General features: G+C 43.6%; 2 protein-coding genes and 1 pseudogene across 2 annotated transcripts; all 3 read left to right on the top strand.

Annotated features, from left to right (window-relative positions):
- The first annotated feature begins 2,147 nt into the window (after positions 1-2,147).
- LOC101754834 (tropinone reductase homolog At1g07440) lies at positions 2,148-3,675 on the top strand. Its single transcript, XM_022829597.1, has 3 exons — positions 2,148-2,444; positions 2,981-3,307; positions 3,478-3,675. The coding sequence occupies exons 1-3, from the start codon at positions 2,148-2,150 to the stop codon at positions 3,643-3,645; spliced, it is 792 nt and encodes a 263-aa protein (XP_022685332.1). The 3' UTR covers positions 3,646-3,675.
- A 1,764-nt stretch (positions 3,676-5,439) lies between these two features.
- On the top strand, positions 5,440-7,934 carry LOC101754434 (tropinone reductase homolog At5g06060). The gene is made up of 4 exons (XM_022829347.1): positions 5,440-5,950; positions 6,035-6,260; positions 6,473-6,579; positions 7,089-7,934. Exons 1-4 carry the CDS (start codon positions 5,657-5,659, stop codon positions 7,248-7,250), a joined length of 789 nt encoding a protein of 262 aa, XP_022685082.1. The 5' UTR covers positions 5,440-5,656; the 3' UTR covers positions 7,251-7,934.
- A 262-nt stretch (positions 7,935-8,196) lies between these two features.
- Positions 8,197-9,261, top strand: LOC101754041 (annotated as a pseudogene).
- Positions 9,262-13,001: the final 3,740 nt, after the last annotated feature.

Here is a 13,001-nt window from a genome sequence, read left to right as displayed (position 1 = left end):
TATTATTTAATAATGGATGAATTAGGCTTAATTAGGCTTAATAGATTCGTCTCGCCCGTTTAGCCTCCACTTATGTAATGTGTTTTGTAAATAATCTACGTTTAATACTCCTAATTAGTATCTAAACATTCGATATGACACGTGCTAAAAATAAGCAAAGGGAACCAAAACGCTCCCTTAACTTTTCATTCAACTTTTTAGTTCCTCTGACACACAAGGACCAGAAAATATAGAACATCAATGCAAAGGATAGTAAAAACCGGTGATATTTAAACCCTCCAACTGCCAAAAATTTACATATAGAAAAGAAAAGGACAAGATATGAATTGATTAATTTGTTAATGCATTAATGCAGACTGTACCCTTGGTGCGAAGGATGTACAATCACCTCAGCTAAATATTCAAGCTAGCTATATTGGTTGTTTCTTTTGTATAATCCTAATCGAAGGGAATAAAATTTTTGCCTTTGTTTTTACTATCTGGCCCATACTGCTAAGTTAATTTGTCAGACAATCATGCATTTTAAATGACCTTGTAAACAAGTACTCGCCAGACCTTTCTAGTGATATGGACAGTCTAGCGTATTCTTAGTGAATTTATTGTTCCTAGTTTATTTAACAGTCTTCTTAGGGTTCACATAACCCTAATTTCTGGAAGTAAAAATGAGAGACCTATGCTTTGATGGAACTCAGGGAATACTTATTTTTCCTTTAAGAAATTAATGTCAATGCCGATGATGATTCAAAGATGTGACAGGGTGCACAACATTTTGCTGACGACTTAAATTTCCAATCTAGCTTGCCAATTAATTTATTTATTACATGTGTGTTGCTTGCCTACCTTTAGATATTCAGGTGATTATGCATTGTATAAATGCAGATCTTTGACATTAGCAGCTCAACGCACGACAAAGTTAAGTCAACTTGTCGTGTGTGTTTCTCTTCACATAATTGTGCTAATTTTTTTCTATGGTATGGTCAGAGCCTCAGAGGCGATATGTATAGTGCTAATTTGCGTCCACGTTCTCTTTCAGGCAGTGGATAATATAATGCAGATAGAGATGAACCAACTACTTAACATTCAGGACAAGATCGATGTATTAAATAATGTCTATAAACTATTATGATGGATCACTGTTGTATGACCTTAATAGTAGAAAACAAATTGTGTTAATTCTGAATTTTTCTAGCATACTAATAAACTGGATAAATGGAGTGAATTTTACTTGGTGGACCAGCTTCACAGGATTATAAATATTTGTGATCCTAGCAGCACAAAATATTGGTAGTTTGTGAATTCTAAAAAAAAATTGAAGACTCATGGGGAAAGAAAAATAGGAGAATAATGCGTCATATTAGGAAGAGGGTAGAAACAATAACCGAGGAAATTTTAAATTTGAAGTCTGTCACAATATGAATCTCTATGCCGGACAATATTGTTGTCTTGATTTACCGACCTTTGTCACATGTAGAGAATCAAGATTGAAAATGAGTTAATATGAAAACTCGATCGTTCTTGCTAGTTTATACTCCTTTTCTTTTCGTAGGACATGTATACATTTCAAGATTAAAAATTCTTAATCTTTGACCAATAGCGATCGATCTTAAGAATTTGACCAATAAATTTAGAAGAATTATATTCATATCATATATATCTGCAAACACTTTTATATGCGTTAATTTCGTGTTACGGAATATGAGATATACATAAAAAAGGTGCCGCAGCATATATAGTATTGAAAACCTCTCCTGGTTATACAATGCTACATCATTTTCAGTCTCAGCTCAGCAAACTAAGACAAGGACACAAGGTGTGAAAATTCAACCGGCCGGTACCGGTAGCGGAGTGTATATGCTGTTGTGGCCGGTCTCGATCTTCAAATAAAGTCCAGCAGCCGTTGGACGGCAGGGCGGCAGGCCGGTAGAAGTCTTCTCTTGTGCGCCGTATCTCTACTTGTTGGCGTTTAGGTTGCCTCTAACTGCTACTGCCATCACAACGCATCTTAGCATCCGTCTACCGATCACAGAAGAATCAGTCATTATCACTCGCGCCCATGCTGTTGATTTCTTTCTTAAATACCTCGCTCATACACGCTCTAAGCATACTTGGCAGTAATCAAGAACCGCTGGTTGCACTTGCAGCAGGCTATGGCGGCGGCTGCCGGCGGGAGTCGAGAGGAGAGGTGGACCCTCGCCGGAGCGACGGCGCTCGTCACCGGCGGCAGTAAGGGGATCGGGCACGCGATCGTCGAAGAGCTGGCCGGGTTCGGCGCGCGGGTGCACACGTGCGCCCGGAACGCGGCGGAGCTGGAGGAGTGCCGCCGGCGGTGGGCGGAGGACGGGCTCGTCGTCACCGTCTCCGTCTGCGATGTCTCCGTGCGTACTGACCGGGAAAGGCTCATGGACACCGTCAAGGCCACCTTCGGGGGCAAGCTTGACATTCTTGTAAGCATCATCACCGTTTGATTGAATCTCAATGAATCGGTCATCAGTTAAATAAATAAACTAAGAGCCTGTTTAGTAGACCCCCTATAGTTTTTCAGGAGGAAGCTCTGCTAAATAGTACTACCTTATCGAAATATTTGTTGCTATTGTCCTTTTCTTGCAACATAACCATTTGTCTTATACAAAAATTTATTACAAATATATGAAAAGTTAAGTCATGTTTAAAACACTTTTGATGGTAAAGTAGGTCACATGCATAAGGTTTTGAATAAGACAAATGGTCGAACATTGGGATCAAAAGGTAATAGCGACAAATATTATTTTGATAGGGAGGAAGTAATTTGTTTAGAATTAGTCTAGAATGATTCCGTGTGAGTGATTACATGAAATGAAATGAGATGATCCCTCCTAATTCACTTCCTCTGTAAAGTTTATCGTAAAGAATCACGATTGCGTACATAATAATCATATTTCTCAGAGAACCATTTTCAGGAAGAGCTCTCCAAACATTTGCTAATTCCTAGGCACGCGTGCAGGTGAACAACGCTGGACAGTGCACGTTCAAGAACGCTACGGAGTGCACAAGCGACGACTACGCCCGGCTCATGGCAACCAACCTCGAATCCTGCTACCATCTCAGCCAGCTCGCGCACCCGCTCCTCCTCGCCAGTGGCAGTGGCGGCAGCGTGGTCCACATCTCCTCCGTTGCCGGTTTCATTGGGCTACCAGCGCTCACTATCTACTCCATGACCAAGGGCGCCATGAACCAGCTCACCAGGAGCCTTGCCACAGAATGGGCCCGTGATGGCATCCGTGTCAATTGCGTGGCACCCGGTGGAATCAAGACTGACATCAGCAGAGATGTAAGCTTACCTAACATCAACCAGCTGTTACCTGTATATAGTATTTCTCCATGCATTGGTCGATTCTCGTTAGTTGGAAGCTAGAATTCTTATTGCATTATTGTTATGTTTGTGAGATTATGATGATAATTAACCTAATAGTATATGTTAAATGTGTTCTGAGCATGCAGGAGACCATAGACCCGGAGCTGGTGAAGAAGGAGATGGCGCTGCTGCCCATGGGGAGGATCGGTGAGCCGGAGGAAGTGGCATCGATGGTGGCCTTCCTGTGCATGCCGGCAGCATCCTACATGTCCGGCCAGGTCATCTGCGTTGACGGTGGCCGCACCATAGCTTAGCTCGATACTACATGCCTAGTGAACCCGGCTGTGCAGGCATACATATAGTTGTCATACACTCGTGCGCATTGTGCTGAGGATTTGGTGTGCAATTACGTCCATCAAATCGATTGTGTGATCTTTTTTTATCTACTTTCAATTTATCAATCTATTATCCAAAGGATTTCGCTAAAAAATTTCCCATTTCCTAATGCACATGATTGTTCCTGGCATTGCAACATATTCCACAGACGGTACGGTGGTTCCAACAATGCCTTATATCCCATACCATTCATCAGAACCAAGGCCACCTTAACCATCTCCTATGAACAAGATAACACTCAAGTCCTCGCTGTTACTTCATTTGGCTCTGCCATTGACTCCAACAACTGCGGTGTTTTTATTCGTGAATTATAGGGCAGCATTAATGAACCAATTGATCCCTCATCTTGTGTTGAACAACATGATCAGAGCTTTGCCCAATAAATACGCAGACAAATAATAGCAACCGCATATACAATTGACACAATGATTCACGAGAAAATAAAAGAATCATGAGAACAATCGATTGACTCAAAACTTTCAGCAATCGATTGACTTGAAGCCTTAGTTTTAATCGATCATGTGCACAGGTCGCGTAATAGTTCAAAAGAACTTTATACCCAACTATGCTGTACAAAATACTTATCACACTACCGAGGTATGATTGCATAGGGACGCTATTACACTTTTACAAAGGTTCCCTAATAAGTGATAACCCGCTAAGACTTCCTTGTAGATGAACCCTCCCCCCAAGTGGTGCGTACACCCCTTGGCTGGACAAGCCATCGCACAACCTATGAGCCCCTCTTGCTCTTTTGGTAAGATTATCACAAATTAGAGTATCTAATTAATTAGTCAAGATCAGAGCTTGTTGATCTTATGGTTGTACGTGGTCACTCCATGTTCCAATTAATACAAGATATTCTTGTAAATAAGCGTAGATAGAAGGATGGTTAGGGACACTTGCCTTTCTCCAAAGAAAAGTTACTTTTATTGCTTTTCAGCTCTTGCTTTCTTGAAACTCTTAATCTTCAAAACTTCCGAATAGCAATCCCTCTACTCGAAGCAATCACCGGCATAAACATACAAGCAAACAAATAAGTACAACTAAGAACAATGCAGCAAAACAAAAGAAAAGGTTTAAAAGAGTGTACTAAAGGATAAGGCTCGAATCTAAGGTCACGCAAACGCAAGAAAGGTTTAAAATGGAACTAAGGTGGAAAAGGCACAGCTATCAAGAGATTAATATCAAACAAGAAAAGACTATGTGCTGCATCATTTTCAGTCTCAGCTCAGCAAACTAATATGGTGTTTGGATGCGAGGTACTAAACTTTAGGAAGGTCACATCGAATGTTCGGACATTAATTAGGAGGACTAAACATGAGCTAATTATAAAACTAACTGCAGAACCCCTATACTAATTCGCGAGACGAATCTATTAAGCCTAATTAATCCATCATTAGCAAATGGTTACTGTAGCACCACATTGTCAAATCATGGACTAATTAGGCTTAATAGATTCGTCTCGCGAATTAGACTCCATCTGTGCAATTAGTTTTATAATTAGACTATATTTAATACTCCTAATTAGTATCAAACATCCGATGTGACAGGTACTAGGGTGTATCCAAACACCCCGACAAGGACACAAGGTGTGAAAATTCAACCGGCCGGTACCGGTAGCGGAGTGTATATGCTGTTGTGGCCGGTCTCGATCTTCAAATAAAGTCCAGCAGCCGTGGGCCGGCAGGGCGGCAGGCCGGTAGCCGTCTTCTCTTGTGCGCCGTATCTCTACTTGTTGGCGTTTAGGTTGCCTCTAACTGCTACTGCCATCACAACGCATCTTAGCATCCGTCTACCGATCACAGAAGAATCAGTCATCATCACTCGCGCCCATGCTGTTGATTTCTTTCTTAAATACCTCGCTCATACACGCTCTGAGCATACTTGGCAGTAATCAAGAACCGCTGGTTGCACTTGCAGCAGGCTATGGCGGCTGCCAGCGGGAGTCGAGAGGAGAGGTGGACCCTCGCCGGAGCGACGGCGCTGGTCACCGGCGGCAGCAAGGGGATTGGGCACGCGATCGTCGAAGAGCTGGCCGGGTTCGGCGCGCGGGTGCACACGTGCGCCCGGAACGCGGCGGAGCTGGAGGAGTGCCGCCGGCGGTGGGCGGAGAACGGGCTCGTCGTCACCGTCTCCGTCTGCGATGTCTCAATGCGTACTGACCGGGAAATGCTCATGGACACTGTCAAGAAGGTCTTCGATGGCAAGCTCGACATCCTGGTAAGCTAAGGTCGACGGCAAGGCTGTTTACAGTGGCCAGTGGTGGAATAACCACCGCTGAATCTTCCATGAACAAATGTACAGGTCAACAATGCCGGGCAGCTGCTGCTCAAGGCGGCGGCGGAGTGCGCGGCGGAGGAGTACTCGCATGTAATGGCGACGAACTTGGAGTCGAGCTTCCATCTCAGCCAGCTCTCATATCCTCTCCTCCTCAACGCCTCCCTCGCCGGAGGAGGAAGCGTCGTCAACATCTCCTCCATCGCAAGCTACGTAGGGGTCCCAGGGCTCGTGCTCTACTGCATATCCAAAGGTTAACACCTTCTTCTTTGCTACATTTTTATCCTAGACAACATCAGACTTTATTTTGTTTGGAATGAAACATAAGAATCAGACAAAACTAATTACGACAAAGGAGGAATTCTCAAACTCTCCATGAATATATGTAAATTATTTCCATAAACTATGTGTCTTATACACAAGAAAAGATTATCTGTTCTTGACAGAATTCTAGCGTACGTGCAGGAGGAATGAACCAGCTTACAAGAAGCCTGGCTGTCGAGTGGGCGCAGGACAAGATTCGTGTGAACTGTGTTGCCCCAGGCCTTGTCACAACTGATATACTCAAACAGGTGCGTGTCAACTAGACAGGGAACGGAATCATCAACTTATCCATATTGTCCATTTATTGAAAGATTTTTACCCCAGAAGTCGGTAACTTTTCTAACATGTGTTGAAATGGCCATCTAATTGCTCCTAGAAATGGCATATAAAGTAGGGGAAATAATTAAATTTTGTTTCATGGTTTTCAAAAAGAAAATCTCCATGAGGATGAAAGTTAATTAGAAAATTTTATCTCCAGAACAATGCAAACAGCTGCGTATCAAATCCATCTTCCGGACCATTTTTTTTTTCTTTGGCAAAACATTACTATCATAAGTCTGGCAATTTTTTGCTAAAAAATTACATGTATAGACCGATAAGTCGACTGATAAATAGAATCTCTTCTTTAAATCATAAAAATTGTTTAGATAAATACAGCTATTCTCATTAGTAGTAGATTAGTAATTGTCTAATGGACAATTGATGAAATTTATTAATTCGCTTTCTCCAAATCTGTTTGGAGTTGACAACTTGACAGGTGGAACCGGAGACTATAGAGCAAGAGATTTCACGGGGTCCCATGGCCCGGAGTGGCGAGCCCAAGGAGGTTGCCTCCGTGGTGTCATTCCTCTGTATGCCGGCGGCTTCCTACATCACCGGCCAAGACATTCGCATCGACGGCGGCCGGACCATAAGTTGAGCTGCTAAGTACCAGTTACACATAAAACTTCCAAGGGTGTAGATGTAATAACATCATCCTCCATTATTGGAGATCCTGATCTCCAGTGTATCATGTAGCCATGCATTCTTTGAAAACGAGTAAAATACACCGGCTGTTCCTAAACTTGTACCATGATGTCATCTAGGTTCATAAACTCTTAAAAAATATTTTCAGGTCCATGAACTTATCTCAAGGTGTCATCGGAGTCACTAAAGTCTCAAAGTGCATATTTAGACTCCTAAACTTGTCCTCGGGTTTCATCCAGATTCCTAAACTTTCAAAATACATTGTCAAATCTTGAAACTTGTCATCTGCCACTGATAGCAATGCTTCCTCCTCGCTCGTTGCCTTTGCAACCACCTTATGCTAGTGATCATGCATGTATTACTTGGCGCTTGATTGGGGATCCTAAAATGCACTTTGAGAGTTTAAGATTCGGATGACACCCTAAGACAAGTTGGAGGAGCTAAAAATGTGTTTTGAGAGTTTAGGTTCTCGGATGTCATCTTGAGATAAGTTCATGGACCTGAAAATGTATTTTGAGAGTTTAGGGACATAGATGACACCTTATGACAAGTTCAGGAACCGCTCATGTATTTTACTCTGCACATGTATTTTACTCTTTGAAGAACTTCCATATAATTAAGACGGAAGTTGACGTCGTCACCGAGCTTAATTTTCTTGAAAGTTTAGAAAATGGCTTTTGTATATACCATGGATTGTGATCTCCTTGTATCCGGTGGCTTTGAATTCATTGAGTAAGACTGGAGTTGACTTTGTCACCAAGATTTATTTAAAAATTTCTAAAAAAATAGAAAACGACTATTACGTAAACCTCTACCTCTAAATTTCGAGCTAGGAGTATGTATAACCATCTTGATTGCGTTTAGAATCTTTTACCAAATCGTTGACAGGGAGTGTAAAACCAGATCGACCACTCATCAGTCAACCCTGATCCTTTCGGCTGCGAAGATGAGTGGCTCGTGTCGGACAGCACGAACACACGGGACAAAGCTGGAAGCGTACTCTATTTGCTACCTCTCCTAGTACTCCATTATCCCTTTTCAAATTCTTCACACATGAACCTTTGACTAACTCATCTTGACCTTGGCGATATAAGCATTCGTACAGGTGCAGTGCGTGGCGTCGCAAGATCGAGCACTGGTCGAACAGAGAAGACATGGCAGCGGTCGGCAAGGAGAGACGGAGCTTGGCGGGCGCGACGGCGCTGGTCACCGGCGGCAGCACGGGGATCGGGCACGCCATCGTGGAAGAGCTGGCGGCGTTCAGCGCGCGTGCGCACACGTGCTCCCGCAGCGCGGCGGAGCTGGAGGAGTGCCGCCGGCGGTGGGCCGAGAAGGGCTTGCAGGTCACCGTCTCCTCCTGCGACGTCGGCGTGCGCGGCGACAGGGAGGCCCTCATCGATCGGCACGGTGAAGGACACCTTCGCCGGCAAGCTCGACATCCTTGTAAGCATAGGCGCAAATCAACCATGAATTACACGATGAAATGTGTTCATGATGGATGTACTGCAGGTGAATAACGCGGCGCAGCTGAACTTCAAGCCAGCGGTGGAGTGCACGGCGGAGGACTACTCGCGTCTCATGGCGACCAACCTGCAGGACTATTTTTCAGTAGATGTAGTAACTTGCAGGACTATTTGCCATTTTGGTTCGGGCACAAAAGAAGTTTCACACAAGTAAATTTCTTAGATCGTTAACTTTTTTCCCACAGGAGGATGCACACCAGCTCACAAGAAAGCTTGGCTGCCGAGTGGGCCTGCCATAACATTCGTGTGAATTTGCGTTGCACCATGCCTCGTCGCGACTGACATGACCAGAGACGTACGTGTACATGAGACCGACGCCATGGACTCGAGTTGTTTTCCATTTTCTCTTGTCTTTATTGTTATGCATTTTTTCCATTTTACTGTCATATATATTACCTTTACTTGAACTATAGAATTCCATTGCTCCTACCTGCTAACTGACATGGAGATGACAGTTAGGAGCAGACATCCTGGAGCAAGTATTGTCGCGAATCCCATTGGGCGGAGCGCGGATGCAGCAGAGGTGGCATCAGTGGTCTCATTCCTGTGTATGCCAGGAGCCTCATATGTCACTGGCCAAGTCATCTCTGTTGACGGTGGTCGAACTATAAGTGCTTGAGTAGCTAATCGGCGACGAAGAACCAATGGCACAAAAAAGGAAATTAAAGATCACTACGCCAGAAAATATTTGTACTGGTGGGTAAATGAGCACTATGCTGACGGTCAAAGCACCCACCAGCAATTTTGAGCCAGCACAAATAACGGTTTGTGCTGCAGTGGCTCTCTGTGCTTGTATGCATGACACGCTACATTTATTTTACATGCATGTTTCACGTGTATCGTGGGAGTATTAAAATTATGATGATATATATATATATCCCATCGCACGAACATGTGACTATGAGCAGCACATGTCATGTGTTGGGTTGGGATGAATATAACTGAATGTGTAGTTGGTCTTGGAAAAGGTGTCTGTGCGTGTAGTTATGTAAAGTTTACTCATAGGGAAAAAAGATAAAAGAAAAGGTTTGAATGTGTCAAGCTATCTCTCACCGCCACAGTCACAAAAAGAATGTTAGGGGCGCTTTGGCAGGGCTCCAACACCGGCTCCTGCTGCGGCTTCCTACCAGAGCCCTGCCAAACGCCCTCTGGAAAAACGGCTTCAGTGTCGAAACCAACCCTGGAGCCGTTCTCAAAATGAACTAGAGAGGCGGAGAAAAAAAAATAAAAATGTAGCTTCTACCGAGTCCTCCCCTTCCCCACAGACACAAGAACGAAATTGCCCCTCAGCTCAATAGCGCCCTCAATCTCTTACCGTCAGCGTGGTTGTATGCAGCCGGGACAACCACCGCGTGGCTGCCTTGGAGGCATCCCTGCCTCGTTCGAGCCACCCTTGCCGGCATCAGTGTAGCAGGGGAAGAGCAAGGCGCTGGGGAAGCGACGCTGTGAGGCCGGAACGTGGTCGCAAGGGAGCAGCGCGGATGTGAGGATGGAGCAGGGCCGTGGGAGGACGGCGGCGCAGCGAGACTGCCAGAAATAGGCGACGAGTAGGAAAGAGAGGAAAAGATAAGGAACAAACAAAAGGATAAAAAAGAGATCAGAATAAAGAAATGATCCGAGGAACTAAATAAAGAGAAAAAATAGATGCGTTAAAAATTGAAAAAACGACATCACTTTTTTTTAGCAAGCACAAATATTGGTTAACAAAGACTCCCTCCATCCTCAAAAGAATGCAATTCTGGAACAGTGTCATGGTTCACTATATCAAGTTTGACCTATTATAGATGAAAAATTATAAATATAAATAATATCAAATAAACATCATTAGATTAACTATGAACTGTATTTTCATAATAAATTAATTTGGCGCCATAAATGTGAATAGTAAATATATTTACTAGAAATATGGTCAAACGTGAAGTATTTTAACTAGCACGCATACCATAGTTGCATCCTTTATAGGATAGAGGTAGTAATTTATTTTCATTTTTTTATTTTACATGAATAAAAATTATAAACTCAGGATACAATTATTCATCTTAACAACCAAGTCATATATCAAGGGGCATATTGGACATTTGATATCTTCAATCCATTCATGAAAAACAGGTAAAGCCGTTCTGCCAAACGTTTTTCAAAATAGCTCCACATTCACCGCATAAGCCGCTCCACCAGAGGAGTCAGAGCCGGAGTTATTTTTAGAGAAGTCGAAGTAGCCCTTATTGTTGGCGGCATGGATAAAGTGTATGGTGAGCAAAGACATGATGAGATGGTTGCAGAGTCAGTCGGTCCATGGCATGTTTTGCAATTTCCAATATGAGGGTCAAACTTACTTTCAGATATATTTCTACACAAGTTAATAAATAGAATTTATCTCATCAGCACTTTATTTTTCTTATTTAAAATGAAATGTACCTTTAGCAGAAAACGTCTTTCTGTCAAACATTTGCCCTTTCTAGCTTCGAGACAGGAATATAATATATTATCTATCTTTATCAAAATCATTGGCAGGAAATGAAACACCCAGATCAACCAGTCGATCAGCACTGGCCAGACATTCCACGATGGCTCTTGATCGACGCCACCAATTGCAGGCCTCCGTCGCCATGCGTGGCCGCTGTCAGAGAACACGACGAACACAAGGAACGAGTAGCATCTACACACGTGGCTTTCACCAGTACGTGCCTACGTGGCCTTCGTTTTTCTTTCCTGCACGCATCTCCGTTGGTTTCAACTGTAGCAGTACCAACTGGATCGGACAGTCGCATCATCTCTGTTTGTTACGACTCTGCTGGTCACGCTAATCCAAAATACTAATATTTCATATTAACTGCTTACCTCGGCAGTATAAATGGGCATGTTTGCTTTGGGCCTGAGTGGAGCTGCCCGGTTCAGCAGTGCTCTCAGGCGTCCGATTTTGGTCGCCTGGGACTAAGATCGCTGCCTGGCTAGAAAGCTGCCTGCCAGGTCTCCATCCAAACAAACCCAATATGCGTAAATATGAGTAGCGGCAAACTGGGATCATAGCAAAAACTACAAACCTAAGACAGCTAAAATAATCTACAATTTAAAACGAAGGTAAATACAAAGCGTATAGTTCAATCGTACATCTCTCACTACGGGATACAGTAGCTTTGCAAAAGACACTCGGCAAAGGCCTTGCCGAATATAACACTCGGCAAACAGCACGCGGCGTAAATTTTACCGGCAAAGAGCTGTTTGCCGAGTGTCAATCATCGGGCACTCAGCAAAACTTTTTACTGAGTGTCAATAAACACTCGGCAAAAATAAACTCTCGGCAAAAAAAAAAGTTAACGGGATGGCACGGTGATGGTGCTTTTACCGAGTGCACGACGGAAAAACACTCGGCAAAGTTTCTGAACTTTACTGAGTGTCAAGGCGAAAACACTTGGCAAAGTAGTGCGCAAGGGCCAGTTTTTTATGGTCGCTTTGCCAAGTGTCAAGGAAAATACACTCAACAAAGCTAAAACACTCGGCAAAAAAGGTTCCCAGAATAATAGAAATTGGCCTCTTTGCCGAGTCTTTGCCCGTGGCACTCGGCAAATGTCCTCTTTGCCGAGAGTTATACTCGGCAAAGTGCTCAAAACCTCCCTATTTTATTAATCTGTCACATAGAACAGACCCCTCAAACAAACATCACAAGCATACCACTACGGGAAAGTTAAAAGTTGCCGAGTGTATTTTTTTTGCCGAGTGTTTTTTTCGAGCACTCGGCAAACAAGCTCTTCGCCGAGTGCCAAGCCAAAAACACTCGGGCAAAAAATACACTCGGCAAATCGGGGCTTTGCCGAGTGTCAAATAAAAAACACTCAGCAAACTACTCTCTTTGCCGAGTGTCAAAAAAAACACTCGGCAAATAGGGGGGTTTGCTGAGTGTTTTTTATTTGACACTCGGCAAAGCCCCGATTTGCCGAGTGTATTTTTTTGCCGCGTGTCCATGGCTAGGCCACTCGGCGAAGAGCTAGATATACCGAGTGCTCGCAAAAAAACACTCGGTCAAAGAAAATACACACGGCAAGTTTTCACTTCCCCCGTCGTGGAATGCGAGAGATGCTTGACATATGAGTCTGTTCTATGTAAATAGATTAGTAAAACATGGAGGTTTGGAGCACTCTGCCGAGCACATCTCTCGACCAGAAGACCATTTGTCGCAGTGCCCG

The sequence above is a fragment of the Setaria italica genome, chromosome VIII, assembly GCF_000263155.2.
Source record: "Setaria italica strain Yugu1 chromosome VIII, Setaria_italica_v2.0, whole genome shotgun sequence".
In the NCBI taxonomy this organism is placed as follows: domain Eukaryota; kingdom Viridiplantae; phylum Streptophyta; class Magnoliopsida; order Poales; family Poaceae; genus Setaria; species Setaria italica.
The sequence above is the reverse complement of the archived record's forward strand: the minus strand, read 5'-3'. Positions and strand labels throughout refer to the sequence as shown.